The sequence below is a fragment of the Mauremys mutica genome, chromosome 18 (assembly GCF_020497125.1).
Source record: "Mauremys mutica isolate MM-2020 ecotype Southern chromosome 18, ASM2049712v1, whole genome shotgun sequence".
NCBI lineage: Eukaryota > Metazoa > Chordata > Testudines > Geoemydidae > Mauremys > Mauremys mutica.
In genome coordinates, this window is record NC_059089.1 from 24,038,984 (window position 1) to 24,055,730 (window position 16,747).

Below are 16,747 nucleotides of genomic sequence, written 5' to 3' on the forward strand. Positions count from 1 at the left end.
AATGTAAAAATCACACCTAGGGATGATAATATTTGCAATTAATTTTGTGCTCATGACCGATGCCCCCATTTATCAGCAGGTAGGCATGGAGCAGCAGCTTTACAAGCTTCCCTCAAACATGCCTCAAATCCAACCTTAAGGAATCATCTCTACAGTTAACAGTACAGGCAATTAAGCAAGGAGCCAAAGGATGGCTCAGTGTTTAGTGCACTAGCCTGGAACCAGGGGCGGCTCTACCTTTTCAGCCGCCCCAAGCAGTCATGCGCGGGAGGCGCCCCAGAGCCGCGGGAGCAGCGGACCTCCCGTGGGCATGACTGCGGAGGGTCCGCTGGTCGCGTGGCTCGGCTGGACCTCCCGCAGCTGCGGGCGGTTCGCAGGTCCGGCGGCTCCGCTTGAGCTGCCGCAGGCATGCCTGCGGGAGGTCCAGCCGAGCCGCGGGACCAGCGAACCGTCCGCAGTCATGCCTGCGGGAGGTCCACTGGAGCCGCGGGACGAGCGCCCCCTCTGCAGTCATGCCTGCGGCAGGTCCGGTCGTCCCGGGGCTCCGGTGGACCTCCCGCAGGCATGACTGCGGCAGGTCCGCCGGCCCAGCCTGCCGCCCCCCCGGGAAAGGGCCGCCCCATGCGCGTGCTTGCCGCGCTGGGGTCTGGAGCCGGCCCTGCCTGGAACTGCACAAATGTGGGTTTGACCTCCTGTTCTGCCACAGATGTCCAGTGTGCCCTTAGGAAAGCCACTTATCAATCTCTCTGAATCTCATCGTTCTTTTTAGTTTCCCCTAAGACTGCCTACAAGGATGCCCTAGGGGACGGTTATTGTGAAAGAGACAGCTCTCTTCCTCAGAATGAGACTAAAACCAGCTCATCTCACGTGAGCCAAAGAGCAGTCATCAGATGTGAAGGCATTTAAATAACTACAACCCCCAGGATCTCCATTTTTTGGCCAACACATGACAAGCATTGAGCTGGGCCATGTTTTTGTTTTTAGATAAAATCTTATTCTGGGGGACTGGATCACATAGGACAGGGGTTCTCAGACTTCTGTACTGGTGACCCCTTTCACACAGCAAGCCTCTGAGTGCGACCCCCCTTGTACATTAAAAACACTTTTTTATATATTTAACACCATTATAAATGCTGGAGGCAAAGCGGGGTTTGGGGTGGAGGCTGACAGCTCGTGACCCCCCATGTAATAACCTCACGATCCCCTGAGGGGTCCTGACCCCCAGTTTGAGAACCCTTGACATAGGAGCTTGGCAAACGACTACTGAGCCTTTTACATTAGGATCACCAGCATTAATTTAGACAAAATTAGCTGGTAAAGCTCAAAGTCTCACCCTCAGATCAATACACATGGCTCATATGAAATGAAGTAATGTTTTCAGTCCCAGGCTTAGCAGAAAGGTGTCTCTGCCACTGAAACCACCATCATCCATAGCATCAGGACTGACAGCCTCCCAACAGAGACCACAGGCTCAGGTGCATGGAATTCCCCTGTCATTTTTCCAGGAGTGTGTGGAGTCAGGTTGCGGGGACAGGACAAGGGGAAGCTGGTGTTTCAAGGCCAGAAGAGACTATTTGATCATCTAGTCTGACCTTCTATATTACACAGGCCATTAAATTTCACCCAGATACCCCTATACTGAGCCCAGTGACTTTAGTTAGACCAAAGCATTTCAATCCTTGGGATACTAAACAGTTGTGTGCTACAAGCAGAGAACGGGTGAGACCGAGGTGCAGCAATGCCAGAGGCCTGTATGATGGCAGGGAATTGATTAGGTGAGATGGCTGCCCCTCTGTGCTGTCCCTCCTCTGTAGTTAAAGTGTGCTTCTCATTCTCCAGGGGACTGAGTTAGAACATAGGCCATGTGTTGAATGCTATGATAAAATTACAGCTAATGCTCCCAAGAAAAGAAAGGAATCATGTTATGGATATCACGTCCCATTCAGCTACACTGCGTACAGCACTTAATGTTACACTAAATTATAGTGTAATGTTAGTTTGGACACTTTGTAAGAGAAGAAAGAATGTTACAGGATAAGAAATGTGTTATTGCGTTAAAATCCATAACATACTTGCAAATTAACAGCTCCTGTACAATAAGCAAATATGTATATACAATAACGACATACAATATATAATAGAAGTACCTGATTTCAGGAGATAATAATCTGCTCCCTAACTTCATTTTTCTCAATAAAGAACCTGGATAACTGTTTTATCATTTACAGAGAATCTGTCCTATTACACTCGCCTTTCCTAACTGAGCACCCCTGCCTCAGTTTCCCTCTCATCCAGGCTCCTCAATAAACACTGCACAGGCTTTTCTCTCTTGGCCAACAATATCCTCTGTAATTATCCTACGCCATTCCAAACAAAGGCCCTAAAGTCCAAATCAAAGTTCAAATCTTCATCCTTCCCTGCTCTTCATCAAGCCTCCGCCAAGCCTTTCTGCCTGGAGTCTTTCCCTGCTGTGGCAGCCTGTTTGAGTCATTTACCCCACCTGGGGAGGCGAGTTGGCTAAGTCACAGGATGGGTTGAGGTCCATCTCTCTTTAAGAGGCCAGCTACCCTGTGACAGTAGCCATTAGGCTATTGGTACTGTGCCTTTAAGAACCCATGAAGTAAACTATCGATCAAAAGTATAACTTGCTGCTGTTTCAAAGACTCTGTTGATAATCTGCAGTCCCTGAACAGAGCAATCCTCTTTATTCTGCTACAACAGCAAACACCAAAGAAAGCTCTCTTCATTCTATTACAAGTTGCGTGAACTCTCTGCTACTTTTCATAACAGACTTTACCACAGCATTCCAGGCAGCAGGAGTTTCCCATGTAAACTGACGGCATGGTCTGGCCCTAATGATGATAATGACAACAGCCTTCAACACATTTCAAGGCTCCTTTGACAGGTAAGGTGCACTTGAAACACAAGTACACCATAATCTGACACAGGTAGCATGTTTCTGGGTACCTCGGATAGCGTTAGGATAGTGCCAGGCTGGTGGCTGAGGGACTGTAACCAGCTGAGAAACTCCTTCAGAGGAAAACCCTTCCAAATCAGCATTCTAGACAAAGGCATAGCACAAGAGAGGCAAAACGATCTTGGAGAAACTATGCACAGGACCAAAACCCAGGAATGCTGGGACTTAATCCTAGTCCTGCCAGTGACTCACTTTGCAACCTTAGGTAGGTCACTACCCTCTCTGTGCCTCACCTCCCCTGAACAGGTGGGTAGGGAGGGACCAGGGCCTTGGTTTTCACTCCCAACACACCAGCCAGCAGATCTGAACAGCTCAGTAGGTGCCACCCTTTTCAGAGCTGCAACAAATTACTTTTCCTGAGAACAAGTTGGGGGCAGGATAGACCTACGAGTTACAGTGAAATGGGAGGAGGAAACAGGGTTACACCTTGGACTATTCCCAGTTAGTAAGAGAAAAGTCTAAGTTAGAGCGACTGCCACCAAATTGCCTTGTGTACCACCAGTAGCATAGCTCTACTGGCATCCTGGGATGTAATGGCAAAACTCCCATTGACTTCAGTGGAGCCAGGATTTCACACGCGGCTGAAAGGGCAAACACCAAGGCTTGTCCTTGACACTGTTTGTGGATATGGCCTTGTGCGCGGGTTTCTTTTATGGCACAAGAGAACTCTTTCACACCTGGCCATTATAGATCTGCACAGTGACCTTATGTGCAACCATTTAAGCTTCGTTTTATGGGGTAGCTTGAGTGGCTACATTTCATGCCTCGAGGACAAAATGTGCCACCATCCCCTATTCTTTGTAAGCAAGTTAAACCTCTGTCATTCAGACTGCATCAGCTCTGACAAGCCCCAGGAAGAAAGTCACATCTTTAACAGGAGTGTGCACAGCTGGAACCATTGATTATACTCTCAATGGACTGTAATCACATGCCTAAATCAATCAAGGAAGTCTGGCATTATTTAACTACTATGCTACATTTGACCTTGGGGAGTAGAGCATCTGTCTACAAGATTTCTTTGCTGTCAGTTTTCATTCCAATAGTTTCTATATGCACGGTGATAGCTGGAGGACACTTTGTGACACTAAACTCTCCAATTAAAACATTCTTTGTATGTTATATAAAAAACATAAAAATCCCAATTTTGTTCATGCTACATAGATTAGTTTTTACTGAAATAAGACATACTATAACCATTAGAAATTACATATAACAGTAATGTTACTTCACAAGGTTGCCATCTGACTCCTTAGTACTTCTAGCAACATAAGTGCCCTTTGTCCATATCTGATCTTTATCACTTTACTTCTATGACTGTTTTCTTTTCCTTCAGCCCTTCAACCTATCAGATCTATGGGCAAGACCAGATCCTCATCTGATATCAGTTCAACAGAGCTACGCCAATTTACCCCAGCCGAGGAGCTAGCCTTCTGCCTTCCAGTTTTCTACATCTAGCCCATTTGAGACATGCTCTCAGTTATATGTAACATTAGATTTTCACTGGGGGAAAAAAAACTTAACATAAATTATAAAAACTAAAATAATGCTAGACGTACAGAGAAAATACACCATGGAAAGAGGGAAATTTGAGCCAGTTAGGTTAGATCATACTAACCAACTGAAAACCAATATTCTTCTTTTTCTGCATGGTATATGATGTATATATGGTATCTCTCAAAGGACAACATCCACTCACTCCACTGGACTCTATGTTGCACTTATTCTCAGTATCTGGCCCTTGCTAGAAACAAAAGTGCGAACAATATTCATGAAAAGAATAATGGTATCTTGTTTGTAAACATTTTATATATAATTATGAGCAAATGGCACTTCTATTCTTCATCCATTAGCTTAATAAATTTTACTAATATTCCTACAGATAACAACTGGGTTCCTAATCTAAAAGAAATCTGGCATATGCAGTATGTATGCAGAAAATATCAATTAAAGTGTTTTTGAAATGGCATTTTCAATTAACACTTCAAGTCACTAATTACCACCTGAACCCTTCACAGCAATTCATAAAGTAAATAGCAATTAGAAATGCCATGTATTCGTTAAAAACCTACAAACAAAACAAAAATCTCCTTTTTATGACGCTGTCCCAAACTGTTATACACCTGCTTAGGAGGGAATCACAATGACTTATTGAGCAATTTTAGCCTCATTTAGTATGTGTGTGTACACAACACATAGACTGCAGTGGCAGTCATATATTCTGTGCCCAGTATGAGATCTTGAAATGACTCATGACTCCATTGGAAAGAATAACCCGTAGCCCATATTAAATGTACTAATAGCTTTGAATTTACTCAGGATAATAGCACAATTATCCCTTGTCACCACCATGCACTTCTCTCAGAGGTGAGGGGTGCAAGATTAGCATGTTCAATGAGGCACAGTTAAGAACCACATTGCCGGAGTTTGGGAAGGAGCTGGCAAAGGGTGGGAGCCCTGATATCAAAGCACAGATAATAATACGAGCAATAGAAAACATCACACATGGGAACAGGGTGTAGAAGAGAGGACAGATAATTCTGGGAGACTGAGTCCTACCAGGGAAAGGCAGCTTTGAAGACTGAAATTGAGGCAGAACTGAATGGGTACACAGATATGGACACACAGGGAAGGGTAAAAGAAAACTCGATAGTAAAAAGTTCACCATATGAACCTAGCACTGTGCAACATAGAAATATGGAGGGGTGTCTATTTGATCCAAAGGCAACATTACTGGCCTTCCCTGACCTCATCTTAAACTCTCAATTATTATTAATTACTTGTATTTTAGTAGCACCTGCAGGCCCCAAGTAAGAGGAGGCTCCATTGTGCCGGACAGAGTCAGAAAGAGTCCCTGCTCCAATCTAAATAGGCAGACAAAGGGTAGGCACAGACAGGGCAAGTGATTTGTCATGATGCAGGTTAATGTCACAGCTTGGAGCCCAAGATTCCCAAATCCCTGGCCTGAGTGCTATCTGATCCACCAACCTGCCCTAATATTCTAGTCAGACCACAAAACGTACAGTACGCCTCACAATGAGATTTTTCTAAAAATGTGTCTTAACTTTTATTTCTGAGACAGTGTGTCAGGTCAATACAGCTGCTGAGATCACCTTCTCCCCACTCCCACCACAAACGATAGCGTTGTACCTTGCACTCTTTGTTGGGTACAGCAAATTAATGTACGCACTTGGTATTACCTACAGCAAGATAGGCAATGGGTGTATTTTTGGAAGTTCCCTGATTGCTTGGCTGCCATTTGCATTACAGTTACAGCCACATTGAGGAATCCAGTTGCAACATAGATGCACTCATAACACGGTTTGATTTTGCCTGTGTTGGTGGTACAAAGAATGCTATATCCAGTCACATGAAGAGAACATAATGCAGCCATCAAAACTCATCCAATAAAGTCTTCTTACAATACCATCAGGAATTCCTTTTGCATCTTTGAAAGGATGCGAAAATTAAAGTTACAGTTTGACTAATTATAACTGCTTTGTGGCTTGTTGTTGCCAAGAAGGCCAACGGCATATTGGGCTGTATTAGTAGGAGCATTGCCAGCAGATCGAGGGAAGTGATTATTCCCCTCTATTCGGCACTGGTGAGGCCACACCTGGAGTATTGTGTCCAATTTTGGTCCCCCGACTACAGAAGGAATGTGGACAAATTGGAGAGAGTCCAGTGGAGGACAACAAAAATGATTAGGGGGCTGGGACACATGCCTTATGAGGAGAGGCTGAGGGAACTGGGGTTATTTAGTCTGCAGAAGAGAAGGGTGGGGGATTTGATAGCAGCCTTCAACTATCTGAAAAAGGATTCTAAAGAGGATGGAGCTAGACTGTTCTCAGTGGTGGCAGATGACAGAACAAGGAGCAATGGTCTCAAGTTGCAGAGGGAGATGTCTAGGTTGGATATTAGGAAACACTGTTTCACTAGGAGGGTGATAGAGCACTGGAATGGGTTACCTAGGGAGCTGGTGGAATCTCCATTGTTAGAGCTTTTTACGGCCCATCTTGACAAAGCCCTGGCTGGGATGATTTAGTTGGTGTTGGTCCTGCTTTGAGCAGGGGATTGGACTAGATGACTTCCTGAGGTCTCTTCCAACCCTAATATTCTATGATTCTATTTTGCTACCGGATGTATCAGAAGCTTGTTCACAAGACTTTGGAAACATTAAGAAATATAAGCCATATACTACTTCACTTCAGCTGGAAATACCAGGCAGTTTATTATTACTAATCAGACTTGCTTAATTCTTATTTCAGTGTTAGTCCCTTGCTAGATTACTGTCAGATAAGAATCTTCTCAACAATGTAAGGATTTAGGAAAATATAATCTCAGTTATTAATAAATGTTCTAAATTTTCCTTTCCAGGTATTTAAATTGCTTCTATTAGCTTTTTCCAAGCTACTTGTTTTCCCTGTGAAATAGAAACCTTGACATTATTAAAAGCAATGGTGTCTCAATGCACAGTTGCCCTTCATTCTTCTCTTTCATTTTCCTCTCTTTGGGGAGGCTAGTCTGCCAGGTGACCTCCTACAGTTCCAACTTCTAAAATGTGCTGCCTGGTATGTTTGATAAAATGCATCGTTCAGAAACAGCTGGAAATCAAACTTCAGTCTGAAGTGCAGTGATAGATACAAGCAATGCTCTCAACTTATTTATGTTTCATTATATGGCAGCTGTTGAAAGTATTTGACCAGTGACTAGATAGCAGATAATTTTTGGCTTAGTGGGAGTAGGGTAATTTTAATCTCATGCTGTGAGATCTCTCCACTCTATGACAGTATTTTTCCATAAGAGGTAGACAGCACAATGTGATTTGAACTATATCTGAAGTTCAAGAAAGTATGATCTTTCTGTTAATTCTGTAATTTGTATTATTTTGTATTGGTATAAGAACAGGATTTAGGGGTCTCAAATGAGACCGAGGGCCCAATGTGCTAGGCACTGTACCAACATGTTATAAGAGACAGGCTCTCCCCTAAAGAATTCATCATCTAGACAAGAGGTGGGAGAGAAGGATTATGAGCCTCACTTTAAGGTGGGGACTGAGGCAGACAGAGGTGAAGTGAATTGCCCAAAAGGTGCCGCAGGAGGAGGAAGATCTGGGAATTGGACCTAGATCTCCTGAGTCACAGTCCAGGGCCTTCAACCTAAGAGCATCCTGCCTATTTTAATACAAAAAGGACATTAACCAATGGGGAAGAGGCTGCATAGTCTGAAGTATTGTTAAAATGTAGCTTTGTAAGCACCGTTCAGTACCGTGTCATCACAGAAATAAATGTCATTAACTTCAGGATACATTTCAGTATTTTCAAAGAAGCATTCATATTCTCTAAATAAGTCATAGAAATTTGCCAGTGTGCCTAGTGACAATCATGTATATACAGGATAGCTTTAGCTACACAGAAAATGAGTGAGGATTCAGAGCAATTGGTGGAAGGATAAGGAATTGTGCAGTACTGTACAGCATTACACTGAATGATGCATTCAAGAAGAAAATCATTTCCTTGTTAGGGATAACTTGCAAAACTGCAGAGTGCAAGAGGCAGATCTTTTAATGAGAGGGTGTCCCTGTAGCCAGATAAAGGAACCTATAAACATAATCTGGCCCATGATTTAGATGTAGCACTTAGTGACAAATTTAAAAGCTGGAATGTGGATAATCCCGAGAAAGGAGGAAGAAAATGCATCACAGACCCATTAACCTGGAAGAACAAATGAGAGGAGTTTGCCTGTTGTTAAATCCTTCTAAGCACTGCTATTTCTTGGTTATGCAGCAGGAGAATCTTAGATTCAAAACAGAAGATGCTGAAATCTTTATATAGATGGCACTGCATACCTTTCACACATGAGCTGTTATAAAAATCCTTGCATATACCAAAAGGAATCTTGGTTGATAATTAGATTCAGAAAAATACACTTAATCAAAGTGACATCCATTACTTCTTGCTACTATAAAATGGGCCTTGTGGCTCTCTGCATTGATTTTCTGGAAATATCTGCTGGCTATTTAACTTGGGCAAAGAACGTGATCCTTAGGGACCTGCTTTCCAGGCCCAGTTCTGATTTTTTTTTCTTTTCCCCACTCCCACAGCTGTCAGCTCTGCCCAGTGTAAAACTGACAGAGTTGGGTGTTGGAGGCCAAACACTGGTATAGTCAAGAGTACAAAGATACAGAGGGAAGCTCTTGTGGCATATACTGTATCTATATTTATCAGTTCCACAGATGTGCTTTCTCAGCTGATTTTAATCAGTAAATATCAATTTCACTTTAGAACCAGAAACTTTCATTATAAATTCCTATCTTACATCAACAATGGATTGTTACGCTCAGTCCCTGCTCCTCTCCTCCAGCCCCCCAGCTGGCCATGCTCCTACATACACATGCTTGCAATATCATCTAACAGAGGGTTCCAAGTAAAGTGGAGTCAGAACTTTACCAGGATGCTAAGTTAGTTAAAAGGCAGCAAAACATAAGCAATGAGCATCCCCGTCCCAATTTCACTTCAACTCCTTTCAGGTTTTGTCCTTTGGGCATTGGCTCAAATATAAATTAGCTCAATAACATTTGTTTTATTGCACAGCTTTATTATATTCTGATTGCTTTGAATGCCTGCATGGCAACAAAGTATCAGTGAGTCATAAACCAGAGGACTTGCCATGCCAGATCAGACCAGGGGCCTGTTTACTCCCGTAACCTGTCTCTGACAGTAGCCAATGTCAAATCCCTCAGAATAAGGTGCAAGTGGACAATTAGGGCCTGACCCAAAACCTATTAAGGTCAGTGGAAGGACCTTCATAGAGCAACCTACCCAAAGAGGAAATGTCTTACCTGCCTTTTAGCAGTTGGCTTGTACCCAGAAGCAAGGGGATTGTGTCCCTTCTAAATGAAATTTAATCCTATGTTATGTAATTGTGGATGTCCTAATTATATATATAAATGTCTAGTCCTGGTTTTGAATCCCACTAATCTTTAGGCCACAATGATATCCTGTGGCAATGAGTTCCACAGATTAATTATGAGTCGTGTGAAAAAGCATTTCCTTTTTTCCATTTTAAATTTGTTGCTTTTCATTAAGTATCCCCTTATCTTGTGCAGGAGGAGAAAGGATACATAGGAGCACTCAATTCTGTATCATTCATTATTTTCTCTACTTCCATAATGTTTCTTCTTATTTATCTTCTGCTTGATTTCTTCCCATCCTCTATCAAGGCATACTAAAATTCTATTTTGCAATTACAGTTTCAACCAGTTTACCTGTTTGAAGGCTTATTGTGTAGAGTTTGCTGCTTCACCCCCACATCTCATTTTAAAAATAGGTACAACATTTGCTACCCTACAATCCGGTAATTGATTTCAATAAGAGTTCGCATATATTTATCATCAGCTCAGTCATTTCATTCTAAAGTTCCTGCAGAATTTTTGGATGCAATCTCTGCTCCTACTGCTCTTTAATTTAAGTTCTTAGTTATTTGCTCTGACACCTTCTCTTCTGGTGCCTCAACCTCATCTTTCTTACCTAAATCCAGTGTAGGTATCTCCCCAACATCCTCTGTGGTGAAGATGGTTTAATAATTCTCCAACCAACAGAAATGCTTTCTAATAAGACAGAAAGCTAATTGCTGGCTTCCTTTCTAAGGCAGGGTATTCATAGCCCTTCCAAGTTGATGCTGCTCCACAGGTGTGCATCATTTTTTGAACACATTAACACTCTGGGGGAGCTTCCAAAAAGGCAGATACTTACAATGCTAATCCTTTTACTTTGCTCTTTTAAATAAATCAGATATTTTATGCCATCGAGAGTTTGCTATTCACACTCCAACTCTAAGACCAGGAATGTGGCCTGCATACATAAATTGTTCACAGTGCCATGGGCTGTTCTCATAGGGACTTTTCATCAGATATAAAACACCACATTCCTGTCAAAATTATATCAAAGCATTTAAAGGCATATATTTGAACTGCTTGGTATTTATGAGTAAGTATAAGAATGCCAAAAATGTTTTCCCACTTTGCTCTGCTAGTCTAACTCAGCTAAACATTAACCTGGTTTGGCATAGGCTAATTTACTAGTCAAAATTACTCTAGAGAGCTTGATTCATCTGCAAGATACTATGGTCATCAGTCCCTTGAACAGAATTTTCAAAAGTGTTCTCCAATGGTCTAACTGCTGCTGCAGAAGTCAATAAGAGCATTGACTTGACCCTTGGTATGTGAGCATGGATTATTGACATGAGCAAGGATGGCAGGACTGGGCACCATCAAAGAAGTTAAACATTTCCAAATACAGTGTATAGTTTTCAGTACTTCCAGGTTGAGGCAGAAAGCCAAACAACTGGATAGAACAGCACCAAAAGAAGTGAATTAAAAACATCTTGAGAAACAAAGCTAAAAGGTTTGCCAAGTTAATACAGAAACATCACTCTCAAGCTAGCGGCTTCATACTAAAACTCAAGTTAACTTCTGAATCCGAGACATCTGTATCCGGACTAAAGCAGAGACTAATGACCAGTGCCAAATGAGAATAAAGAATAATAATATAATATAGGGAGATATACCTATCTCATAAAACTGGAAGGGACCCTGAAAGGTCATTGAGTCCAGCCCCCTGCCTTCACTAGCAGGACCAAGTACTGATGTTGCCCCAGATCCTTAAGTGGCCCCCTCAAGGATTAAACTCACAACCCTGGATTTAGCAGGCCAATGCTCAAACCACTGAGCTACCTCTCCCTTAATAAACACAACATCTGCAGTGACTCAAAAATTAAGGTATTTCACATCATTACAATGATTTAAAGCTGGAAAACAGTAGAACTGTAGTGTTCATCCTTATAAAAATCACTGTCATATTTTTGAAATTCACCCATTTTATTATGTGACAGTCTATTTCCAATCAAATTCCCATTTCCCCTGAATAAAGTCATCTTAATGGACACGATACATCTACATCAGTTTTAAGTAGTGACTTCTAAGGGGCTTTGAGTTTCAAAACATTGTAAATCAAGCATTCACTCTTGAGAATTACCAGTTCTTCTTATGTAGCTATTATTTGATGGATATTGTTTTAATTGGTTATTTAAAATATCATTTGGGAATTATATCTATTACACACAGGCACACACCCTTTCCCTTTTTGACCCCCCAAATTATAGCTTTATATATTTAATCTACAGGTTTGAAAGAAAGCTTAAACACTGCTAGAAAGAGATTTTAATTCCCAACTTCAGACATTAATAAGTTAATTTTGCTGCCTGATAGTTTCACTTCTTAAGTACTTCAGGTATTTCTAGCGGCATTGTGACGTGAGTGTCTGGCTGCCTTTAAAAAGGTACAGCGAGTTATACAGAACTATTCAAGAGCTAACAACCCAGCAGTGTAAGATTTGCTTCACCGGGACAGGGCTATCTGTTTAGGCATTCAACTAATTTGTGGGAAACAACCTACAATATTGCAGTTTACTCCCCTGGCATTATAGCTTCTTGATTCTTATTCCATAAATATGTTTCACTGGAAGGCAATTCCTTATTAATTTGTTTTCACTGATATCCTTAAGGAGATCCCTTACACCTTATGTCTTTTCTTCGTTTTGATTTAGCCTTGCAGACCTGTTAATCAATCACTGCGAGTGGGGAGGAAAAGAAAGCTTTCAAACAAAATCCAAAAGGCCATATCCCAAGCCAATCCAAGAAGCAAACAATTTTGCAATATCTCCAGCAGTCCTTTGCAATCGCTCAGTTCACATTAGCATCATCGCTGCAGACAGAGCCTCGGAGTTAAGTGCAGCCAGCACTGTAATCTTAAAATGAATACAAACTCTTCAACCCAGCCTTGGCCTCCAAATCCATACAGCGGGGGATATCCACCCACAGTGAGCACAGGGAGCTCCCGGAACCTTCGCGCGTCTCCAGCTGGATCCCCCACAGAACCCCACTCTCAGTGGGTCAATGAAAAGAGCAATTCCCCCCACACACACACACAAACTATTTCCCAGCTAATCCCCCTTCCTCTCCAGCCGCGCTGCCAGTCAAGATTCCCTGAGATGGGAACGTGCCTTCAGCACCCTGGAGAGTTCCCTGGGCGCAGCCAGCGCGGGGGCAGCACCTAGGAGAGCCGCCAGCGGGCAGCCAGCACCTCTCCCCCCTCCACCCCCCCCCCCCCCGACATGCCCTCTGGGCCAGCCCCTCTCCTCCAGCACCCCCAGCCCAATGACCTTTGGCAATGCTCCCTCTGCCCCCCGCCCCTCTCTACCCTATGGGCCAGCAACGCGCCAGTCCTACTCCCCCCAGCCCCTGGGGGTTAACGTGCCCTGGCCACCCCATAGCCTCTGTGCCAGCCCCCTGCCTCCCCGCCCCGCGCCCTGGGTCTGACACCCCCTCCCCCCGGACCCTGGGGGCTGACACCCCCTCCCGCCCCGCGCCCTGGGGCTGACATCTCCTGACCCCCGCGCCCTGAGGGCTGACACCCCCTCCCGCCGCCGGGCCCTGGGGCTGACACCCCCTGCCCCCGGACCCTGGGGGCTGACACCCCCTCCCGCCCCGCGCCCCCTGAGGGCTGACACACACCCCCCGCCCCCGGGCCCTGGGGCTGACACCCCCTGACCCCCGCGCCCTGAGGGTTGACACACACACACACCTGGACCCTGAGGGCTGACACCCCCTCCCGCCCCCGGGCCCTGGGGCTGACACACACACCCCGCCCCCCGCGCCCTGGGGCTGACACCCCCTGACACCCGCGCCCTGGGGCTGACACCCCCCTCCCGCCCCCCGCGCCCTGGGGCTGACACCCCCTGACCCCCGCGCCCTGAGGGCTGACACCCCCCTCCCTCACCCCGCGCCCTGGGGCTGACACCCCCCTACCTGTCGTCGTTCTGGAAGGCCTGGTCCCCCAGCAGCAGGTCCCGGAACCGGTAGCGGGGCGGCAGGGGCAGCACCTCGGACTCCAGCTCGTTCATCTTCAGGGAGGCGATGTCCAGGATGACCCCGCTTCTGCTGCCGCCGCAGCCCCCGCAGCCGCCCGGCGACGAGAGCCTGCCCGAGAGAAGGGGACGGATGGAGCCGGGCTGGAGCCTCTGCCCTGCCCGCCCGGCCCCCTCCCAGCCCCGCAGGGACACTCGCCTGCCCGGCCCCTGCAGCCCGCCTGGCTCGGGAGCCCCGGGAGGAGCCGGGGCAGCAGCGATGTGGGCTCGGACCTGGGGGGGATCTGGGGGCGCAGGCGGTCCCCAGCCCCCCGCTCCGCACGGAACTGGCGGCTGCTGCTCAGGTCTGTGTGGCTACGCCCGGCCCCCATCTCCTCCCCCGGCACGGGCTGCAGCGTGGGGGGGGGCTTGGAAAGACCGGCGGCAAATCCCGGGCAGCGCGCTCCTGTGGGGGGCGGGGGGGCCCATCGCTGCAGCGTGGGGAGCGGGGCGGCACTTTCCCCGCTGGCGAGGCTGACTCGAGCACACCAGCACCGAACCGGCCCGCACGAGTCGGTCCCCTGGCCAGCTGCTGCTTGCCCGGGCTAGGGGGATGCGTTCCCCCGCTGCCTAGCACGGGGGGTGGGGGGTTGCCCTGCGGTTCTTCGGAAGCCAGTTAACTGATCAAAAGTTCTGGTTCTGTTTCATGTGCAGTAAAATAGTATTCGGAGGGAATGTGCTGCAGCTAGCGACAGATTACACCGGGGGGGGGGTGTATCTCGGTGGGTGTGCACAGAAATAGTGTGTGCCTGAGCTCTGTCTTCTACACCAGCGCTCTTCCCCCCACCTCCAAAAAGGTGAGAGCGAAAAATAAACCAGGCTATTTTTTAAACAAACTTTGGGGATAAAATGAGGGGAATTAAACTGCTCTCCACTCAGCAGCGAGCTACTGATTGCATCACATGCCTCTTAGCGAGTGTGAGTTGCAGACACTACAAGAATGGTTAAACCAAGCGGAAATTGTTCCCAGATTTTAACAAACCATGTCTATTCTATCATGTCTCTCTCTATATAAAGCGTGTCTAAGCCTATGTGAGGTTGTCCCTTTCAATCAGCTCTCCTGAGGAAGTCACTCTATGCCAGCATCAGAGTAACTCAAGTTTCATAGGCTCTTTAAGGAGGCCTGGAGGAACAGGAGAGGGAGAAGCTGCAATGGCTTTGCAGGAAGTTTATTCCTATCCCTCCCATCCAACATGCAAGTTTAGGGCTCACAAATGACAAAGGCTGAACGACACCAGCATTGTTACTTAGGTTTATATGGGCCTGATCCAACACACACAGAAGTTAATAGAGAAACTCCCACTGACTTTGAATCAGGTCCTTAGACCACAACATGCATGACATACAGGAATACAAAAAGAACAAGGAATCCTTGTGGCACCTTAGAGACTAACACAAGGACTCCGCATTCTTTTTGCTGACACAGACTAACATGGCTACCACTCTAAAACATATAGGAACACAACAGAACCTCAGAGCATGATTCCAGATTGGCATCTACAACAAGACAGCCGGGATGACTGCAGAAAAACATTCCAAGGTCCTTCACGCCCTCTCACAATTTTGTTTTACACCAGTCGTAACTCAGAATCCTCTAACTTGCCAGTTGTCTACGTTATAGAACTACTATGTGCTGCAGCTCTTAAGGGTGTAGAGAGCAAGTGGCATACAACATTTCTGCTGAATGCAGCCCAAGAAGCCAACTGAACTCAATCCTCAGCACTTTCGATTGGCATCTTACTCACCACATTTACCACAGTCAGTCCTACCCCTTCACTCTATACCTCTGTAATCAAGGGCTGTCTGACACTTTTTAACCTGCCGCACACACAATGAAAGCCAAAGTCTGCACTGATTTGCACTCCCTTGGGCCTCAGTAGGGAAATATAGGGGTATAAATCAATTCAGAATTTGGCCTTGTATATTGAAATAGGTTCAAGTGAGAAGTTGAGCCAAATTCCACTGAAATCAAGGAGTCCCTCTGGGTTTACCCTGGTGTCAGAGCAGACGTTGTTCCAACTTCTTTGATCTTACAATGTAAGGAGAGATCTAATTATACTTTAATGGCAAAGCCCCAAGCTAAGGCTTTCCTGCAAGAAGAGTTTATCTCTGGTGTTCTGCAAGTTGCTTTTATTAGGCCACATCCTATCTATATTTAATAATTATAGAGTGTAATCCTGGCACCAGTGAGACCAATAGCAAAACTCCCATTGACTTCAGTGGGGCCAGGATTTCACCCATAGAATGGATGCTAAGGGAAATACTAGGGTTATTGAATTTTTCATCTCTACATATGATAGCGTACACATAAAAATAGAGGAGTCAAAGGTCTCTCTTCAGTCGTGGGAGATTACAATTCCACCGGCAGGGCATTTCCTCTCTCAAAGGGTGAAATCTGTTGAACAACAAGTTCCTGTTTAAAGGAAGATGCCATTCCCTTCCCTAGAGATCATGTAAACTGTTAAGGCTCAAGACCGTACACAGTGCCATGCAGAAAGGGAGCATTCCTCTAATTAATTTCCAATGGGCAAATAAAAGCCCCAGTCCTGCAAATACTTTATGCACATATGTATTCCCATTGAGTTCAACTGGAATAGGTGAACTCAGGGAATTACTCACTTGTGTAAAGTTATTTATGCGTGCAAGTGATTGCAGCTCTGAGATGGTGCAGAATTTACTCCTGGGGGAGTTCTGCACCACTGCGCATGTGCAGAATTTGTCCCCTGCAGAAAACTGACTTTCTGACAGGGAAGCAAAGGGAAGACACAAGAGTGGTCATGTGGCCCTCCCCAGCAGTATGTTTTGGGTG

The 16,747-nt window shown here is 45.5% G+C and overlaps 1 protein-coding gene across 4 annotated transcripts in view; it reads right to left on the bottom strand.

The window, feature by feature from the left end:
- Positions 1 to 16,747, bottom strand: part of KCNT1 (potassium sodium-activated channel subfamily T member 1) — a 191,010-nt gene that overhangs the window by 153,295 nt on the left and 20,968 nt on the right. For 3 of the 4 annotated variants that reach the window (XM_044992819.1, XM_044992818.1, XM_044992817.1), the window contains exon 1: positions 13,841 to 13,935. In XM_044992819.1, coding sequence (XP_044848754.1) covers positions 13,841 to 13,935 — 95 coding nt within the window. Of the gene's footprint in view, positions 1 to 13,840; positions 14,012 to 16,747 lie in introns of those variants that run through there. The other variant, XM_044992813.1, reaches the window with a different exon arrangement.